A 21,982-nucleotide genomic window follows, 5' to 3' on the forward strand; every position below is an offset into this window, starting at 1 on the left:
TTTGTTTTTTTGTTTTGTTTTTTTTAATATATAGTTTTAGTTGTGAATGAACCTTTACTTTTTTTTATGTGGTGCTGAGAATTGAACCCAGTGTCTCACACATGCTAGGCAAGTGCTCTACCACTGAGCCACCCACTAGCCTGTGTGTGTTTTTTTTTTTTTTTGTTAAGCATATGTTTTTAAATTTTTCACTCCTAGTCAGTGGGAGTAACTGTATTGAGTAGTCCCAGATCTTTCATTAGGTGCAAACATAAAACGACTGTTTCATACAAGTATATATCCTTTACTAGATTATATACAGTCATAAAACTGTAATGCTATTAATGCTGTAATGTGAAATGTAGAAGTTATTATTATTTTTTTGGTACCAGGGATTGAACTCAGGGGCAGTAAACCACTGAGCTACATCCCTATCCCTGTTTTGTATTTTATTTAGAGACAGGGTCTCGTTTTGCTATTGCTCAGGCTTGCTTTGAACTTTTGATCCTCCTAAGCCACTGGGATTACAGACATGTGCCGCCATGCCTGGGAGAAATTATTATTATTATTATTATTTTTAAGATTTTTGTTTTAATATTGTTTTAGTTGTAGGTGGGCACAATACCTTTATTTTACTTTTATGTGGTGCTGAGGATAGAACCCAGGGCCTCAAGCATGCTAGGAGAGTGCTCTACCACTGAGCCACAACCCAAGCCCAGAAAATTATTATTTTTATTATGATTTATAGCAATTTAAAAAATTTGTTCTAATTGGTTATACATGATAGTAGAAGGCATTTTGACACACTCTTCACAAATGGAACATAACATCTTCTCATTCCTCTGGCTGTACCTGTTGCTGAGTCACACCAGTAGTGTAATCATATATGTATGTAAGGCAATATGTCTCATTTGCTGTCCTTCATCCCTACTGCCCCACCCCTCCTCTTACTCCCCTCTGCATAATCCAAAGTTCCTTCATTCTTCCTAACTACCTTATCTTCCCATGGAGCAACATCTATTTATCAGAGAAAACATTCAGCCTTTGCTTTTTTGGGATTGGCTTATTTCACTTAGCATGGTATTCTTTAGTTCCCTTTATTTACCTGCAAATGCCATACTTTCATTCTTCTTTAAGGCTGAGTTATATTCCATTGTGTATATGTGCCACATTTTCTTTGTCCATTCATTCGTTAAAGGGAATGTAGGTTGGTTCCATAGTTTAACTATTGTGGATTGAGCTGTTATAAACTTTAATGTGTAATATGCTGATTTTAAGTCCTTCGGGCATAGACTAAGGAGTGAGAGAGCTGGGTCAAATGGTGGTTCCATTCCAAATTTTCTGAGGACTCTCCATACTGCATCCCATTTCAAACTGCATTCCATGGTGGTTGCACCAATCTGTAGGCCCACCAGCAATGTATAAATGTACCTTTTTCTCCACATCCTCACCAACACTTACTATTACTTATATATTCTATTTTTTTTTTTTTTTTTGTGGTGCTGGGGATTGAACCCAGGACCTTGTGCTTGCAAGGCAAGCAAGCTACCAACTGAGCTATCTCCCTAGCCCATATATTCTCAATTATTGCCATTCTGACTGGAGTGAGATGAAATCTCAGAGTAGTTTTGATTTGCATTTCTCTAATTGCTAGAGATGATGAAAATTTCTTTGTATGTTAATGGATTGTATACCTTCTGCAAAGTGTGTTCAGTTCCTTAGCCCATTTATTGATTCTGTTATATGTTCTTTTGGTGTTAAGTTTTTTGAGTTCTTTATATATCTTGGAGATTAGCACTCTATCTGAGGTGTGGTTGGTAAAGATTTTCTTCCATTCTGTATGTGCTCTCTTCATGTTATTGATTGTTTCCTTTGCTGAGAAGAACCTTTTTTATTTTGGCACCAATACCATGCTGCTTTTGTTACTATTGCTCTGTAGTATAGTTTAAGTTCTGGCATTGTGATGCCTCTTGCTAAGAATTGCTTTGGCTATTCTGGGTCTCTTATTTTTCCAAATGAATTTCATGGTTGCCTTTTCTAGTTCTATGAAGAATGTCATTGGGATTTAAATAGGAATTGCATTGAATCTGTATAACACTTTTGATAGTATGGCCATTTTGACAATATTAGTTCTACCTATCCAAGAGCATGGGAGATCTTTCCATCTTCAAAGGTCTTCAAGAGGTCTTTTGTTAGATTAATTCCAGAGTATTTTATTTTTGTTGAGGCTATTGTGAATGGGGTAGTTTTCCTAATTTCTCTTGCAGTGGATTCATTCCTTATGTATAGAAATGCATTTGATTCATGGGTATTGATTTTATATCCTGCTACTTTGCTGAATTCATTTATGAGTTCTAGAAGTTTTCTGGTGGAATTTTTTGGTTCCTATAAATACAGAATTATGTCATCAGCAAATAAGTGATAGTTTGAGTTCTTCTTTTCCTATTCATATCCCTTTAATTTCTTTTGTCTGTCTGATTGCTCTGGCTAGAGTTTGAAGGATGATGTTGAATAGAAGTGGTGAAAGATGGCATCCTTGTCTTGTTCCTGTTTTTAGAGGGAATGCTTTTAATTTTTTACTATTTGGAATATGTTAGCCTTGGGCTTAAAATAGATAGCTTTCATAATGTTGAGGTATGTTCCTACTATCCCCATTTTTTTCTAGTCTTTTGATCATGAAGAGGTGTTGTATTTTGTCAAATGCTTTTTCTGCAGCTATTGAGATATGATTCTTATCTTTAAATCTGTTGATGTGATGTACTGTTTATTGATTTCTGTATGTTGAACCAGCCTTGCATCCCTGAGAAATTATTATTTTTAATGTAACATATTCTCTAACTTTAGTGTTCTTACAGATGGATAAAATAATGCCATTCTGTTTTTATTCAACTAGATTATAATTCTATGGATAGTTAAAATTTAGATTCTGTGTAGGAAATTAATAATGTAATTATTATAATCCTAACCTGCTAAACTGTTCTCAAAGAACAGGGTAGATATTATCTGATCAGAACTGTAGTCCCATTCTTTCTGTTCCTAATTGTTTGGAGGTCTTTGATTTATTCTCTTTTCTGTCTTCCACTTCACTTTGCTTATCCTATCAGTCCAATCCTCTTTGTTGTTAAAATTAGGACTTAATTTACCAATCTTTAGATACTGTGGGGGTTTATAAGTATATCCCACATACTTGATCCTCAGCCCAATGTATTGTGGATCCTTGTATTTTACTGAGAAGCTTATAAAAATTAAGGGTGGGAAATAAACTTTTTTCCACAAATGCTGTGGTGCATGCTTATAAGACTGGGTCAGGAAGTTGAGGCCATCTTGGGTAACATTGAGACCCTGTCTTAAACAGTAACAAAAACAATCCAGAAATGTATTTTTTTCTCTTTAGCAAAATAACCTTCATAAAATAGTAGTTTGTAGCTAATAGTAGTCCTATTTTCTAGGAGTGTGAATGAAAAAAATATGACATTTTTCTTGTAATTGGACTTTATTCTGGTTGTACATAGAAAGGAAAGCAGCTCACCAACTTTAATAACTTTTAATTGTAGAGAAACTGACAAGTGAGATTCAGAGTCGGGAAAATAAATGTATGGCTATGTACAAGAAGCTCAGCAGGTGGCCAGAGTGCAATGCCCTTTCCAGGCGCCTCTTACTAAAAAAGTGAGTAAATGCTGCTTTTTGTGCTATAAGACTGCAGTGAGGCTTTAAGACCTCCCTGTTGACATAGTTTTGTGTGTATTTTGAGATTGCTGGGTATAGAGTATTCTTAAGTAGTTGTGTCCTGGATGTTTTTCTTAAAGTTTTCAATCAGCCTTCATCTTTTAGTAAAGAGAGATAATGCTACTTTTACCACCATGATGCTGAATATTAGTTAGGTCTTGAGAAAACCTGAATGCTGAAAATCGTCATTTGTCAAATTAAATTTAAACCTAATATAAGGCTTACCTCCCTCCTACCTAGGCCACCTTCAATTTTGGTAGTGCTCTGTGGGGAGATTTCTTTTTTTTTTTTGGGTGCTGGGGATCAAACCCAGGGCCTTGAGCTTATAAGGCACGCACTCTACCGACTGAGCTATCTCCCCAGCCCCGAGATTTCTGTTAAGAACATTAGTTTTCGACTCTTGGTCATTTTATTGAAGTAAAGTGTAGTCTCTTACAAATTTTTACTTTGAAAATGACTCTGAAAAAAAAAAAAAAGAAAATGACTCTGGAGTGCTGCCCTTTCAGGGCTGCCAAGGAAGTGCAGCGGGGGGGGGTGGGTGGATTGATTATTCTTGGGACATATAAAGAAGTTGACATCATGGTTCCTAAGGCAGATTTGTCACAACTTGGGTTTAATCCTGTGTGCATCATTCAATCTGATTTTAGCTCAGATGACTGGCAGTTCTATCTGACTTATTTCGATTCTGTCTTTCGACTGATTGAAGAGGCCTGGACTCCTCCTGCTGAAGGTGAACAGTAAGTCATCTTCTTTTCTGAATTGCTTTTTTTTTTTGGTCCTGGGGATTGAACTTAGGGTCACCTAACCACTGAGCTGCATCCCCACAGGGCAGGCATCCCAACCCACACCCGCCCACCCCTTTTTAAAATTTAGAGACAGGTTCTCCCTATGTTGCTTAGGGCCTTGCCCAGTTGCTGAGCCTGGCTTTGAAATTGAATTCCTCCTGCCTCAGCCTCCTGAGCTGCTGGGAGAACAGTCATGTGCCACCATGCCCTGCTCTACTGGCACTTTTTTTTTTTTTTTTTTTTGGCGGTGTTGGAGGTTGAACCCAGGGCCTTGTGCTTGCGAGTCAGGCACTCTATCAACTGAGCTATATCCCCAGCTCCTACTGGCACTTTTTTAATAGGTGCTAGCTTAAGGATTTCATTGTAAGCCAATTGAATTCTCCTTTTCTGTCTTAATAATATGTTCTTTTCAAAGTAAAAATTTCCCCTCATTTTTTAAATTATGAAAGAAATGTGCGAATTGTAAAAATCTTATTAGTGCAGAAATGTGCAGGATGCTTGTTTCCAAAAATAACTATTGATAACAATTTGGTGTTTTTCCCTCTATTTATTTATTTATTATTTTTAGTTGTAGCTTGACACAGTACCTTGTTTTTTATTTATTTTTATGTGGTGCAGAGGATCGAACCCAGTACCTCATACATGCGAGGCAAGCACTCTCTCTACCACTGAGCTATAATCCCAGCCACTAAATTTATTTTTTGTCTATGTACTAACCTAATTATAACTTAACCGAAAAATGGGATTGTATTAGACATAATAGTTTGCGACTTGATATTTTTCCCCTTCAAATATTTTTTGGGTATCTTTCTGTTATTGTACCTATAAATCTGTTTCAGTCTTTCAGTAGCTTAAGAGATCTCTATTTTGGAGATACAATTGATTTAACTTTTCCTCTATTGATGATAGGTGGGTGTTTTAGATTTTTTTTTTTTTGTCTTTCCCTAATATAGATAATAATACAGACATAAATACAATATTCTTTTTTTTTGTGGTGCTAGGAATCGAACCCAGGGCCTTGTGCTTGCAAGGCAAGCACTCTGCCAACTGAGCTATCTCCCCAGCCCTACAATATTCTTGTGAACTCTTTTCTTCTTTGGTTTTAATGTGGTGCTGCAGATTGAGCCTAGACCTTTTGTGCATGCTAAGTGAGCACACTACCAATGAGCTTCATCTCCAGTCCAAATGAGATCTTTTTAAAATGTGAATGCAGAAATACGATGGTTTAAGGTGCCAATTATGGGGGCTAGGAGTATAACTCAGTGGAAGAATGAGGGCTTAGTGTGCATGAGGCCCTAGGGTTCAATCCTAGCACTACGAAAAAAGGAAAAAAAGATACCAACTATGAGCTCATACTTCATAATATTAACTCAGTCGTCTAATTTTTCTCAGCCTTTTTTTTTTTTTTTTTTAATATGTCGATGAACCTTTGGGCCTTTATTTTATTTTTTATTCATTTCTTTCTTTCTTTTTTTTTGCGGTGCTGGGGATTGAACCCAGGGCCTTGAGCTTGCAAGGCAAGCACTCTACCAACTGAGCTATATCCCCAGTCCTTATTCATTTATTTCTATGTGGTGCTGAGGATCATCCCCATTGCCTCACACGTGCTAGATAATCGCTTTACCACTAAGCCACAACCCCAGCCCTCAGCCTTTGTTTTTCAAGTAATTTTCTAATTTTTATTAGGCAATGTTTGATATATACACAATTGTTAATTTTTTTTTTAATAAAGAAGGATGTAATGTGATTAGTCACTTTACAATAGTCAAATACCAAAGTTAGGAATAATTTTATTAATATATTATCTGTTAGAGAATGCTGATAGATATCCTTTATCCCCCTTCCCCCTTGTTTTTGTAGTTCTGGGGGTTGAACACAGGGGTGCTCTACCCCTGACCTACATTCTAGTCTTTTTCATTTTTTACTGATACAAGATATCACTAAATTGCTTATGTTGGCCTCAAGTTTGTGATCCTCCTGCCTCAGCCTGGGATTACAGGTGTGTGCCACCACACTGTACCACACCATTTTTATTGTTTTATTATTATCAAAGTGTTGTTTCTTGTTTGAAAATATTTTCTTAACTTGACTTTAAACTTTGGGAAGGGTGGTAGAGGCAATAAAATACCTTTTTCATGTGTTTATACGTAGCTCTTTAGAAGGAGAAGTACATTATTCTGCAGAAGAGGCTGTGAAGTTTATAGAAGATCGAATTACAGAAGAATCTAAAAGTTCTCGCCATCTCCGAGGACCACATCTAGCTAAATTGGAGCTGATTAGGCGCTTACGAAGTCAAGGTTGTAATGATGAATACAAACTAGGTAAGAAAACATGATATTTGGGAACCCTGGAGAAGATACAAGGATACCTTAGTACCAGAGTGCAGTATTCATTATCTGAGGCCTATAGTGACAAAATCATGTTCAGGAAGGAAACATCTTCATTATCTGAAAATATTTACTAATGAATGAATCACTTACAAAATTAGTCCTCTTGTCACACATTCAATTTGGCCTAACATTTTCATCTTTCCCTGTTCCACCAGAGCTTTTGCTAACATGATAAAGTCAAATCAGTTCCAAAGAAAAATTGCCAGTTTTGTAAGAGTTTTAGGATTTCATGAGGTAGATGAAAGTTGTCTTGGAAATCTGTTCCAAGCACTCAAAAAATTATTGACAAAAGACTATTGGAGGGCTAGGATTGTAGCTTCGTGGTGGAGCGCTTTCCTAGCATGCGTGAGGGCACTGGGTTCGATCCTCAGCACCACTCTAAAAAATAAATAAATAAACAAAGGTATTGTGTCCATCTACAACTAAAAAATCAAATTTAAAAGTAAGGACTATTGGACAGAATTAGAGGAGTTACCTGAAGAGAAGGTTTAAGTTTCTTTTTTAAGTTTAAATTTATAAAGATTAATACAGGAAGAAAAGAATGATACAAATAGTAAAGCATTAAGAAATGTCTTTAGGAAGTTTGATGAAGCCTTTAGATGTTTTTATAAAATAATTTCTTAACTATTTTAACGTAAGGTGTTATATTGTGCTAGTTCATGATTTTGTTGGAAAAAAATGACCCCCTCCGCCAAAAGCAGCTACTTCTCATACTGAAAATTACCTTACAATCTTTATCATACCTGACTTTCGCTGAATCTAAGATAATGAACTCTCCATTGTTCAACTTTATTTTTAAGGAGAAAGCTCCAAAACACTTTTCACCCCCTCATTGATATGAAAGTTTGGTGTTTGTTAAAAAGTTATTTAAGGGGTTTCTGGGGGAGCCCAGTTGTCCTGATGTAATAAGCACCTCCAGTATTTGAAATATGGCCTGGAACATCTCCGTCCTTAATCGTTCAGTGTTCTTGGCAGCTCATTCCTCTCTCATTCTCATTGTAGCTTATTCACAGCTAATTTTGAATTCCATACTGGCTTCTCTCTCTTTCCTATTCTTTTTTTCTTTTTTCTTTTTTTTGTGGTGCTGAGCATAAACCCAGCACCTTCCACATGTTGGCAAGTGCTTTGCCACTGAGTTACCTGAGCTACCTCCTCAGCCTTGGCTTCTCTCTTTGGGATTACTTCAGGAATCTCAATCTGTGCTACTTCCAGATCTACAAATCAAAGTGCTCATATTTTCTTTGCAAAGCTGGATTTTAAAGTGTCTGAATCTGTCTTGATACCTGCTCTGTCTATCCCCTGGCTCTGCTTCCCACTTGCCAGCCCCTTGCATATGTGAATTTGTCTAGTAGCCACCAAATTTTTTTTTTTTTTTTTTTTTTTTTTTTGCCAGACCAGTGAATGATTCTTAGTCTCTTTTGGGTCACAGAGTCCTCTGAAAATCCGATTAAAACCATGGACATTTCTTGACGGAGAACAGTAAACAGGAACTGAGACTTAAAATCTTACAGAAACCCTTCATTAAAAATTCTTGTTTCTTAAATCTTATGTCAGTTTGAGAACTCTAATTGGAGGGAAAATAAAATGAACTGGTAGTTCTCTGTAAATCCAGGTTTAAATTTTCCACAGTCAGTATTTAGCCTGGTGACTTTTCCCATTTATTTTCTCTTCTATTGGTGTGCTGGTCAACAAGATTTACCTTTCATTTAGTTAGCATTTATTAATGCTTGTTAAGTAGTTCAAGAATTGTTATGAAGAGGATCTGGGGATATAACTCGGTGGTAGGGTTCTTGCCTTGCATGCATAAGCCCTGGGTTCAATTCTCAGCACCACCTTTTAAAAAAAGAACTATGTGGAGAGAAGCACGTTTGCTTAATATTTGCATATAAACTTGTCTTTATTCTAGTGTTAATTTAATGCAAAACTTTTTTTTTTTTTTTTTTTTTGCGGTGCTGGGGATTGAACCCAGGGTCTTGCGCTTGTGAGGCAAGCACTCTACCAACTGAGCTATATCCCCAGCCCAAAACTTTTTTGCTGTTTAAATTTTAACTGAATGAGATAGCTTCACATTTCCTAGGTACAGTAACAGGTAAGCTGAGCTTGTAAGGTTCACCTCTAAAGTATTAATTTTTAAACTGAGAAGCATTCAGTCCTCTCTTATTTTCATTCATTGTCATTCAAGTGTTAAGCAACACTTTAATTGAAATAAACATTTCCAAATTAGACCTTTCACTTAAATTAGGAATTTCTTTAGTCATGAATAATTTAGTAATGTCCTCTCTCCCCTACCCTTAGGTGACCCAGAAGAATTAATGTTCCAGTATTTTAAAAAGTTTGGAGATAAACCGTGTTGTTTTACAGACCTTAAGGTGTTTGTTGACCTCTTGCCTGCTACACAGGGTACAAAAGTAAGTATATGTCAGAATTCCATTGGGTGCCTCTATTTACTAAAAGTAGGTTAACTGTTTGGGTTTTCTTCCTGTATTTGTGGGACTGGTAGATACGAGATAGCACTCTAACTGCCCTGGCAAGCTAAGTACTCCAGGTACTATCACAGTGGAAGCTCAATTTCTCCTTTTCCCCCCTGGTACTGGGGATTGATCCCAGGGGCGCTTTACCACTGAGGTACATCTGCTTATTTTTTTGTTTTATTTTGAGACAGGGTTTTGCTAAGTTGTCCAGACTGGCCTTGAAGTTGCCTTCTGCCTCAGCCTTTGGAGTAGCTGGCCTGAAGGCTTGATTTTTTGTCAGACTGAGCTGTTGTGGGAAGAAAGCTGTGGCAGATAACTGGATTCTCCTTTTTAAAAATACAGTTATTTTGAGATAATTGTAGATTTACATGGGATTTGAAGAAATAACAGAGAGAGCCCATATATCCTTCATCCATTTTGCCCCTGTGGTAACATATTGCAATAACTATAGTGTAATATAATTAGGAAATTGACATTGATACAATCTATTGATCTTACTCAGTTTTACAAGCATTTATTTGTGTGTATATGTGTATGAAGGGGTGCTTTATTGCTGAGCTATGTTCAGTCCTTTTTATTTTTTATTTTGAGATAGGTCTTTCTAAATTGCCAAGGCTGACTTCACTTGTGATCCTCCTGCTTCTGCTTCCTGAATCGCTTGGATTATAGGCATGTGCCACCATGTCCAGATTCACACTGCCCCTTTTGACCCATAGCTACCTATCTGTACCTCTTCTTCCTGCTTCTCTCTCTCTGGGCAACTACTAATAAATGGGGAATGAATGATGCATATTGGGAGCATAAGTCTAGACGATGACTAGAGTATTTTTTTTGGTAAGTCTTATCTTGAGTCCACCAGGACTCGGTACTTTAGCAGACTTGAGGTGACATATCTAAGGCAGATGGAGCAGTGTATTCCCTTAACTGGCAAGGAGCCCCTGCATCTTGAGATGCTGTGTTTACAGAGCTCATGCCAAGACTAGAAATTTCTGGATAAATTGTAACACATTCAGAAAAGAGGTTTCTGGGTTGTAGGAGGATTTGAAAGCCTGTGAGAGAGAAAAATGGTTGTGTGGAAAAGAAGTTTGATCTGGTGATGACAGAGTAGTATTCTGTTCACAAACTTAAAAGCTATCTTGGGAATGGGGTTGTGGCTCAGTGGTAGAGTGCTTATGTGTGAGGCACTGGTTTTGATTCTCAGCACCGCATATAAATAAATAAAATAAAGGTTCATCAACAAATAAAAATCTATATTTAAAAAAAAGCTATCTTGTAGAAACAGGAGGAGAATAGGGATCAGCAAGAACTTTTTACAGGGAATTCAGTTTGGAGTAATGAGCAAAAGATCTTTTTAGTAGTCAGAATTCTTTACAAGTATAGTATGTGAGTTTTGTGTTTCTGGAGGAATTTAAGCAGAATCTAGTTAACCATGTAGAATGGACTCACTGAGTGCTTGTTAAGCAAATTAGGTGCCAAGCCCTAAGCAACTGATGTTCTGCAGTGCTTATCATCTCATAAGTTGAAGCATCTTATGGTGGCTATTGCAGGAAGACTTTATGGGTTTGCTTTGGCTGAGATTTATGAAGGTTTGTTGCTATAAATTTAAAATACCAGCAACTTTTTCAGAGCAGTTCTACTTGATCGGTTTTTCAGAAAATCTTAGGTCATCTCATGTGACCCCCATATGGTAAGATTTATCTATTCAGAGGAACCCTGCTGGAAAACTAGCAGTGATAACGATGGTCATTGTTCTGTGAGACTAAGGATTTAAGCTGTTGCAATCTTATTTTGTAACCTTATTCTGTGTGCATTTTAATTTTGCTGTCATAGCTTTTTAACTTTTTATCAGGATGACTTCAGTAGTGAAAAATTCTGTCATTCAGCAAGTATATTTGTTGGAGATTCAAACTACCCAAATAGGTTCAAACTGAGAACTGCTGTTGGAATGGATTATGAACCTGATCTTACAAGTATGACTAGCCACTAAGAATGAACCATCAAATCTAGTAATCCTGAAGTGGTTCATGCAGGATGATATATTAATCTTTTGTTTTCTTTGCCTTGGTGTTTTAGAATCAAATAATTATTCTAGTTTTTAAAGAACTAAAAATGTGGGCTGGGGAGGTAGCTCATGGCAGAGTTCTTGCCTTGTAAGCACAAGGCCCTGGGTTCGATCCCCAGCACCACAAGAAAAAAAAAAAAAAAAGGAACTAAAAATGTTTTACAGACTAAAACTGTGCATATTATTTCATAATAAAATCTGTTTGAAAGATTCACTAAGGAATGCATTAAGAATAAACATAACTAATATATAAAATGACTTTTAAGAATGGCAGAGCTGGCCGTAGAAACTACATAGGCATTTAATCAAAAGCATGAAAACCATTAATGCAAACTGGGCACAGTGGCACACGCCTGTAAGCATAACACTGCAGAGACTGAGGCAGGAGGATCCCAAGTTTGAGACCAGCCTCAGCAACTTAGTGAGACCCTCTCTCAAAATAAAAATAAAAGGATCTGGGGATGTAGCTGAGTGGTAGAGTGCCTCTGGGTTCTATTCTCAGAAACCTTCCCCCTCTCCAGTATAAGGCATGGGTCGGCGGGGTTGTGGTAGAGGAGATAGAACTTCATGTTATAGATCAGACGAAGAGGAGATTTACACTTTTATGGTATTGCCAGACTGATTGGAGTTAGTGGACCTAAAAAATATTAACCCTAATAGAAAGAAGGTTGTACAAAAAAGGAACTAATCCTGATTCCACAGTAGAACCAGTAGATCAAGACTGTAACTATGAAAATAAACAAATTTCTATATGTCTATAATTTAGATTTATGGAAGTAAGCAACAGAGTTAATACTATTAGAGGTGTGTGCCACTACTCCTACCTCTTAGAAATGCTTTCCCTAGAGCCTTTTTGCCACCATCTGTTTGGGGATTTATATTTTGGGCTTAAGTATTCTGGGATTAGATTAGAAGTATGGGAGGGGATGGGGCTTTCATCACTGAATAAGCAAATTTTCACTTTATCCCCTATTTTTAGCTCTGCCAGCTCTGCCCAGGTCTACAGTGTCTCTGGTTCAGCTTCTGTTCATCCTCAGGAAGTGGGTCTGTGAGCATGGAGAGAGGACCAACTTCTTAGACCAAATACACTAAATTCTCTTTTCATCCCATGGGTACCTTAGTCTTCAGAGACACTTGGTACCCTTAATTCCTGAGTCTTGAAGGTTCTGTGGTTGAAAATTTCTTGTTTTCTGAGGTTCTGGTACTGGAATAAGCTTAGTGCTTCTTGATGCCCTTCCCACTGCAAACTGAGATTTCAGCCTGTGTGACCCTGTCAGTCAGTTACTGCTTACCACCTGCTCTCCTGCTTTTTGTCCTTTGAAATTTTTTTGTTTTAATTTACTGTCATCTCTTCACATGTTTTGATCTTTTTAAACTTTTTTTGATTTGTTCTTTTTAGATACACATGACAGTGTATTTTGACATATTATACATACATGGAACATAACTTTCCATTCTTCTGGTTGCACCTGATGTGGAGTTACACTGTTTTTTCTTTTTTTAAATCTTTGTGAGCTTATTCCTTTTTTATTCCTTAATGTCTTCTTAGTAGGATTTTTAAAGTGAGGTACAATAAGCATGTGTTTAATAAATACATAACTGGAACTGGTGTACGATTTTTGTTTTTGTTTTTTAATTCTTACCAGATTTAAAGAACTAAGACAGTTTAAGGCAGGATGATACTGTTCGGAGAAATAGTGTGAATGCTATATGGGATTTGTTATTTCTAACAACTGAACAAGAATCTATAATTATCTAAAATTTAAAAACTTAAAATAAGATCACTGATAATGATAACCATCCCTTCAGTGTACGACCTTTCCTTTAATGATTTATTTGTAGCCTGATGTGGTGGCACATGTGTAATACCAGCAATTTGGAAGATGGAGGCCAGGAAGGATCGAAAGTTGGAGGGTAGCCTGGGTAACTTTGGAAGACTGTGTCCCAAAACCAAACAAACAAACAAAAGGGTTGGGGTTGTAGCTTAAGGATAGAGTGCTTGTCTAGCATATGCAAACCCCTGGGTTTAATCCCCATTACAAAAAAAAAAAAAGGGAAATAAATCAATGTAATTGTGGATTTCAGTTTTTATTTTTTAAATTTTTGGCAGCCTACTCTTTTGCAGTCTTCCTAATTAAATCTTTTTATTGATACAATATATATTGTTAATTTCTATAATTTATAGGACATCATAATCTTTTAAATCTTTAGTGTTTATAGTACATTGTATTGACAATATACTTTATAAAACTTTTTTTTTTTTTAGCTGTAGATGGACACAATACCTTTTATTTTATTTATTTATTTTTATGTGGCACTGAGGATTGAACCCAGTGCCTCACATGTCCTAGGCAAGTGCTCTGCCACTGAGCCACGACCCCATCCCCAGACAATATACTTTTGTCCAACAATGAATGTGTGTGTCAGTTTCATAATTATTATGTGCTATCACAAATATTTTTTGGTAGATTGAAAATGTTAACCAATTAGAACAAATAAAAAAATTTGCTATAAGAAGAAAATTTTGTACTTAAGAAATTTAAAGTTTTTTATTGATGTCCTTTTATAGACCATTTCAATTTCTGTGTTATGGCGTACTGAAGGCTTAGTTGAGTTTTGAGACCTGTGTTCTTTTTTCCCCTCACCTCACAGTTTATTAATCAGTTACTTGGAGTTGTTCCATTGTCGACACCAACAGAGGATAAGCTGGCACTGCCTGCTGACATCCGAGCTCTACAGCAACATTTGTGTGTGGTGCAGCTGACGAGGTTACTTGGCTTGTACCACACCATGGATAAAAATCAGAAACTGAGCGTGGTCAGGGAATTGATGCTAAGGTACCAACATGGACTGGAATTTGGTAAGCAACCCTTCAGAATGTGCAGTAGGTCCCTGATCTGTTATGCCTTAGGAGTTAGTTTCTAAAGCACCTGTAGTATCCTGTTTTAATTAGTTTTCTAAGGAGAATATTTTGTCAAGCAGGAAGACTACATTACATGTGACAAAGACTTTCTGAAACTTGGAGTTTTAAATAATTGTAGTTGACTTCCTCTTCTCTGTATTCTCATTTGATGAGCTCTCTCTTATATTGGGACTTACATGAATTGCAGTTATGATAATTGTTCATGCCGATATGCCTTAATTTTTAAGTTTTGCTTTTTTTTTAGTTGTTCATGGAACTTTATTTTTATTTATTTATTTATATGTGGTACTGGGAATTGAACCCAGGGCCTCACACATGCTAGGCAGGTGCTCTGCCACTGGGCCACAACCCCAGCCCCCTGCCTTAATATTTTTAATACATAGACTATGTCAGTGAATCAAAGGAATATTATAAATTATAAGATATTTAGTTTAAAAGTGATTTTAAAATGATTTTAGATGATTTTCAGAGTGGCCTAGGCTTTGCTAGATGTATATGATAGGAATATAAATTGATGGGCTGGGATTGTGGCTCAGTGGCAGAGTGATTGTCTTGCATGCATGAGGCCCTGGGTTCGATTCTCAGCATTGCTTATAAAATAAAAAAAATAAGATTCATCAACAACTAAAAAACATTTAAAAAAAAGAAATATAAATTGACTAGTAGATATCATTATTTCTTTAACTATATTAAAAATATTAGGCCAAGTAAAGAGTATAATATTACTTTCATTATACATGGCCCTTGGTTTATGCTTTTTATCTAAAACCTCCTTCCCAGTATTTTTCTTTGGGATCATCATAGATAGCTTCTGTGTGTTGGAACTCTTCCCTCTGTACCAGCTGAGTGTACAAAATCAAAATCAGCCCTCTTTTGATTCCTTTGATATATGTCTTTATATTTTTTTTCTGGTATTTATCCTATTCTTATTTCTGTTTTCTTTATTTCTTCTGCCCCTGTCACTTTCCTGCTTTTAAAAACTCCTTTGGGACAATAATAGTTGAACAGATGTTTTAAAAGATGTGATTGTTTTCTTTCTTGTAGGGAAATCCTGTTTGAAAACAGAATTGCAGTTTTCAGACTATTACTGTCTCCTTGCTGTTCATGTGCTTATTGATATATGGAGAGAAACAGGTGAGTCATAGTGATTTCCATTCAATTTCACTCTTTATTAATTTGAATTACTGTGTTCTTTCCTTATTGTAATTATATAATCCATCAATTTGATTTATGCTTTTAGGTCCTTCTTCCTTTCCCTTCTGCAGGATGCTTCTAGAAGAACTCAAGTTTCTAATTTATCATACTCCCTGTAATCAAGATAATCTTGAATCAGTGAATATCCATTCTGCTTCTAAATGTTTCTGACTAATGAATAATGACTAAAAAATCCACTATAAAGCATAATAGTTAAAATATAATGAAACTGATTCCAAAGTAGATGGATAGAACCTTGGAATAGACCTTTGTAGTCATTTAAAAACAATTTTTTATATACAAGAAAACATTTTTTAAAAAACAGGTATTTAAAAAATAAATAAATAAATAAATAAAAAACAGGTGTTGATTGGCCTTTTTGAGACAAAAATAGAACTCATGGTAAAGGCAACATTATGAGTCACCGAGGAAGAGAAGGATGATTCTGAAGAGGGTATTAGGATTGTCTTTTCTTTAGGTCCCACTCCCTGAGACGAGGAGTGGCAGTGCCCTCCTGTAATCCCACCAGCTTGCGGGGCTGAGGTGGGTGAATCACAAGTTGAAAAACGGCTTTAGCAACTTAGGAAGGCTCTAAACAACTCAGCAAGATCCTGTCTCAAAATAAAAAGGGCCAGGATGTGGTTCAAGTAGTTAAGCACCCTTGGGTTCAACCACTGGTTCCCCCCCAACCCCACCTCCCTCTCCCAAAAAAAAAAAAAAAAAAAAAGAACAACTTAAGGAAATTTTGTTTTGGCTCACAATTCCAGAGGATTGGTCCATGGAGGGCCAATTCCATTGTTCAGGGGCCATGGGAGGCAGAACATCCTGACAGAGGGAAATTGCTCTCCTCATAGCATCTGGGAGGCAGTGAAGGAGGGACCACAGGGAAAATGAACCCTTCCAGGGCATGCCTCCAGTGATCACCTTCACCAGCCTCGCCCCACCTGCCTACAGTTACTATTCAAAGTAGGTTAGACTGATGTCACCGTCATTTCACTTTTGAACATTCCTGCGTTCCCACAGGAGGTTATTCAAAACATAACTATCTGCAAAATGAAATTGCAGAACTTGTAAGGATGCAGAATTTTTTTGAGATCAGTGAAAGGGATATTAAAGTGCTCTACTCATAGACATAGTCATTATTGTTATTATTATTATTATTAGTTTTTGTAGCCCTGGTGATTGAACCCAGGGCTTTGTGTATATCAGGCAGGCATGCTACCACTAAGCTATCCCCCAATCTCAGTCAGATCTGGTGGAATTTAGAAGTTATTGGACAGTTAGTGAGGGTTTTGAAAGAGATTGTTTGAATGTAAAAGGATTAAGAAGAGTACTTTTGCTGGGTGCAGTGGCCCATACCTGTAATTCCAGTGGCTCTGGAGGCTGAAGCAGGAAGATCGAAAATTCAAAGCCAGTTTTAGCAAAAGTGAGGTGCCAAGCAACTCAGTGAGACCCTGTTTTTAAATAAAATACTAAATAGGACTGTGGGTCAGTGGTTGAGTGTCCCTAAGTTCAATCCCTGGTACCAAAAATAAATAAATAAATAAATAAATAAATAAGAAAGAAGAGTGCTTTAGGAAATACTCAAATATTTTTACAATTTTTTCTTTTTTCAACACAGTGGTGCACACCTGTAAGAATTTAAGGCAGGAGAATCAAAAGTTTGAGCCTAGGGGCTGGGATTGTGGCTCAGTGGTAGAGCGCTGGCCTAGCGTGAGTGAGGCACTGGGTTTGATCCTCAGCACTGCATATAAATAAATAAATGAATAAAATAAAGGTATTGTGTCCATCTACAACTAAAAATATTTTTTAAAAAAGTTTGGGGCTAGCCTTGGGTTAAAATGATTATAGTTCAGAAGAAATACATTAAAATAAAAATGATAGTTTGGGTAGAATATGGGTAGTTTGCATTGTATGGGTTGGATTATCAGTGATATTTTTCTAAAGCTTCTAATTTTTAAATTTCTTTTGGGGAAAAAGCATGTAAAATAACCTTAAAATCTTTTTTAATGCATGGATCTTTTAACTGTTTTTTCTTTTTTTTAAATCATTTTATTGTCTATTTTTTATGTGGTGATGGGGATTGACTCCAGGGCATCAAGCATGCCAGGCAAGTGCTTTACCACTGATAGCTCCTTTTAGCTATTTTTTTTTTTTTTTGGGTGCTGGGGATCGAACCCAGGGCCTACCGAGTAAGCTATCTCCCTAGCCCCCTTTTAGCTATTTTATTGAATGTAAAAGTAGCTTATAGGTCTGGGGTTGTGGTTTCGTGGTAGCACGCTTGTCTAGCATGCATGAGGCCCTGGGTTCAATCCTCAGCACCACATAAAAATGAAGGTATTGTATCCACCTACACTAAAAAAATTATTTAAAAAAAAAAAAGTAGCTTATAAAATTTGGGGAAACAATTTAAAATTTCACTTCTCCAGACCCCAATCATATGCTATCATCTTTATATATTTTATTTTTTCTGTGCATATTTTATAGTTTTGAGGCCAATGCTTCACACTATCTTAAATTTATTTCTCTGTATGTTTACTGAACATTATTGTGCAAGCACTTTCCCTTGTAATTAAAACCTTTATGTCAAATGGCTGTATGATGTTTCCAGGTGTGTATGTTACCGTAATTTTCACAATCATCCTCTTATTTGATTGCACAATAATATTTTTGCATATAGATTTGTCTGTATTTTTTAGTACCTTCTTTAAATAGATTTTAAAGACAAATTTATCTTTTTTTAAATTTGCTGACTCTGGCAAATTATTATTTATCTGTTCTAATTAGTTATATATGACAGTAGAATGCATTCTGACCCATCAGACATAGAGTGTAAATTCTCACTCTTCTGATTGTACATTACGTAGAGTTATACCAGTCCTGTAATCATATATACACAGTATAATAATGTCTGATTCATGCTAATGACATTCCTACCCGCAAACCCCTTCCCTCCCTTCACTCCCCTCTGTCTAGTCCAGAGTACCTGTATTCTTCCCTAACACGCCCTCCATTTATTGTGAGTTAGCATCTGCATATCGGAGAAAACCGGTCTTTGGTTCTTTGGGATTGGTTTATTTTGCTTAATATGATGTTCTCCAGTTCTATCCATTTACTGGCAAATGCCATAATTTCATTCTTTAAGGCTAAGTAATATTCCATTGTGTATATGTATCACAATTTCTTTATCTGTTCAAATTACTTAATCTTTAAGATTAAAATTTGGTAGGCTAAAAAAATGTGGCTTTTTAGTTTGATTCCTCTGGCTCCCACCATGGTACTAGGGATTAAACCCAGTGGTGTTCTACCACTGAGCTGCATTCCAAGTCCCCCCTTTTAAATATTTTCAGTTGTAGATGAACACAATACCTTTTTATTTTATTTATTTATTTTTTTATGTGGTGCTGAGGATCGAACCCAGTGCCTCACACTTGTTATGCAAGTGCTTACCACTGAGCCACAATCCCAGCCCTTGCAAGCCCGTTTTATTTCTATATTGAGACAGGTTTTTGGTAATTTGCCAAGCTTGGCCTCAAATTTGAAATCTTCCAGACTCAGCCTCCCAAGTAGCTGGGATTGCAGGCATGTGCTACCCTACCCAGCTGAATATTAATGAGCAGTGTTTTAAAGCTTCATACAGGACATATGAGAAAAATGATATCCAAGAAGAATATCTCTAGAATCTTGTATAGAAAATCCTGCAATGGGAAGGCAGGTGGACTATCCAGTTCTTCAAAGTTCATCTCTTCCCAGAATCTGAAATTCTGTGAGATTCCATAATTTCTATCTACAAGATCTGGCCACTTAAACTCTGTATCGTTTTTCCAGAGGACATGTTTAAGAACTAGCATAACTATTGAGGGACAATTTAGGGAATTCCCTGTTTTGTTTACTTGACAGGTATATATGTAAAATTTGTTCCCTGATATTATTTATAGAATAGTTATAGGAGGTGATAACATCAGTAGGTTTTATTTGTTTTTGAAAAGTCTTATTACTATCAAATGGACAATGTTCTTTTTTGATTTTAGGTGACGAGACCGCTGTGTGGCAGGCCCTGACTTTGCTAGAAGAAGGATTAACCCATAGTCCTTCCAATGCTCAATTCAAATTGCTGCTTGTTAGAATCTACTGTATGCTGGGTGCATTTGAACCGGTGGTGGATCTTTACTCCAGCCTTGATGCTAAGCACATCCAGCACGACACCATTGGGTTGGTAGTATACACTCTGAATAATGAGTAGCCAGCTATACTGGAGTGGAACATGGAACTCTCACTTCTAGGTTTTGGCAGTACATTTGTTTGTGACATTAAATAAATATCTATTATGACCCATTGCAAAGCATAATGAGTTTATATAGTAATTTTTGATAATTTTTAAAATTGGCACTTAAATGTTAAGAAAGTTTTCCCCCAGAGATGGCAACAAGCTATATACTTTCCTTTTTAAAAAAAAAAATTTATGGACTGGTGTCATGGCTCAGTGGTACAGTACTTGCCTAGCATGTGTGAGGCACTGAGTTTGATTCTCAGCACCACATATAAATAAATGAACAAAATAAAGGTCTAACAGGGTTGGGGTTGTGGCTCAGTGGTAGAGCACTTGCCTAGCATGTGTGAGGCACTGGGTTCTATTCTCACCACTGCATGTAAATAAATAAATAAATGTCCATTGATGTATATATATAAAATAAAGATCTATCAGCATCTAAAAAATATTTTTAAAAATTATTTTTTAAAATTTGTGTTTACTTTTTCTTTTCTTGATGCTAGGGATTGAACCCAGGACCTCAAGCATGCTAAACACACATTCTACCACTGAGCTGTACCTCTAGCCAACCAGCTGTGTATTTTGAACCTTTATTCTTAGCACACGTTGTTTTGAAGTCTTTTCTTGTGTATTTTATTTGTTGACCTGATACATCATTTTGAATTTGTGTTTTGACTTTTTTATGATTACTTAAGGGGATTTTTTATCACCTCTGGTGCTGTTTTAGGAAGACTGTATTATGTGCTGTTATACCTTTTATGTTCCATTGTCAGGGTATAAAGAAAGCATGGGGTAGAACTTTTATCCTCTCACAAGACTGAATATACTTTGTTTTTATTGATTGGGTTATTTTAAATGGCAGGATGTTTTAATTTTTCCTTATGCTTAACTATTTCTTTGGCATAGTAATTTGAGATATAGCATTTGATACTAGAGGTGGGTAAGTATAACATGTATTTTTCTTCTTTTCTTCCAACCTAGTTATCTTTTGACTCGATATGCCGAATCTTTAGGTCAGTATGCTGCTGCATCCCAATCCTGTAACTTCGCACTCAGGTTTTTCCACTCCAACCAGAAAGATGTAAGTGAAAAACCTTTTCTTACTGTGGTCTTGACTACTGACTGTACATGATTGAATGTGCTACCTCCTGTCACACCTGTTGAGGAGCACCATACTCTCCTGGCAAATGCCCTTATACCTTAGCTTTCTGTCCAAGCTAGTGGTAGAGCTATTTATGTTTGTTGGAATGTGGGTGTGTTTAATAGGATCCTTGGAAAGCTGGCATTTAGAACTGGGTTTTAATAGACTAAGAAGCGTTATACCTCTTAGAGCTGTCTTTGGATATCTAAGAACTTTTCCTAGGAAGTAAGAAATAGTCCATAGGAGTTTATAGCCTCATGTGCTGTATAAGAGTCTAGGATAGCAGACACTCTGTCACCTTTATTTCTGACGTTGACATTCACTGTTCTCTGTGCCAACAGTGAATATATTTGTATTTTAGAATTGTAGAATTGACCCGTTGAAGGACATTCTAGAAATTTTGGTCAATAGTATGTTTTGTACAGTAGCAAAAAATGTGCCATAATGAAAGGATGGGATTTGCACCATATTTTTCACTGCAAGCAGACTGGGGCTCCACTTGGTGAAGCAGAATTTTATGTGGAAAAACCATATGGTCTCTACTCAGTTGATCAACCTTGCAGAACTACCCAAGAGAAATATGGGGAGAGAAGGTTGTTTTTAGGATGGTCACTGCCTACTTGGTTTTCACATTCTTCGAAGACTCATTGCCTGAAATCTGGCTGGGCAGATACCTGCCTAGAGCTCCATTCTCATGGTCCATCAGTAGCTAAGGAACTTGACAAGGAAATTATAATCTGGGGTTCTTCTTAGCAGACACTCTTAAGGATCAAAAACAACTATAACAACAACAAAAAAACCCTTTCGTAAGTGCTAATGTATCTTCCATATAATTCATTAAGGGTATATTAAATGGAAGGCAGGGCAGAACCGTGTCTGAACAATGGAGTAAAGGTTTGTTGTTCTTAGCTTCTGATAATATGTTCTGATGAGGTTCTGGCATGGCCTAGAGGACTGTAGTAGGAGAGGACCTCTCTGAGAAGGTGGATGGAGGGTTCTCTGCTTAGATATTGAACTGTGCACCATATCAGTTGACTTTTA

The 21,982-nt window shown here is 36.6% G+C and overlaps 1 protein-coding gene across 3 annotated transcripts in view; it reads left to right on the plus strand.

The window, feature by feature from the left end:
- Nucleotides 1-21,982, plus strand: part of Naa25 (N-alpha-acetyltransferase 25, NatB auxiliary subunit) — a 67,352-nt gene that overhangs the window by 23,149 nt on the left and 22,221 nt on the right. For all 3 annotated transcript variants that reach the window (XM_047561486.1, XM_047561484.1, XM_047561485.1), the window contains exons 8-15: nucleotides 3,534-3,645; nucleotides 4,353-4,442; nucleotides 6,642-6,811; nucleotides 9,176-9,288; nucleotides 14,066-14,273; nucleotides 15,381-15,470; nucleotides 19,562-19,742; nucleotides 20,782-20,881. In XM_047561486.1, the coding sequence (XP_047417442.1) occupies nucleotides 3,534-3,645; nucleotides 4,353-4,442; nucleotides 6,642-6,811; nucleotides 9,176-9,288; nucleotides 14,066-14,273; nucleotides 15,381-15,470; nucleotides 19,562-19,742; nucleotides 20,782-20,881 (1,064 nt within the window). The remainder of the gene's footprint in view (nucleotides 1-3,533; nucleotides 3,646-4,352; nucleotides 4,443-6,641; nucleotides 6,812-9,175; nucleotides 9,289-14,065; nucleotides 14,274-15,380; nucleotides 15,471-19,561; nucleotides 19,743-20,781; nucleotides 20,882-21,982) is intronic.

Source organism: Sciurus carolinensis, chromosome 8 (genome assembly GCF_902686445.1).
Source record: "Sciurus carolinensis chromosome 8, mSciCar1.2, whole genome shotgun sequence".
In the NCBI taxonomy this organism is placed as follows: domain Eukaryota; kingdom Metazoa; phylum Chordata; class Mammalia; order Rodentia; family Sciuridae; genus Sciurus; species Sciurus carolinensis.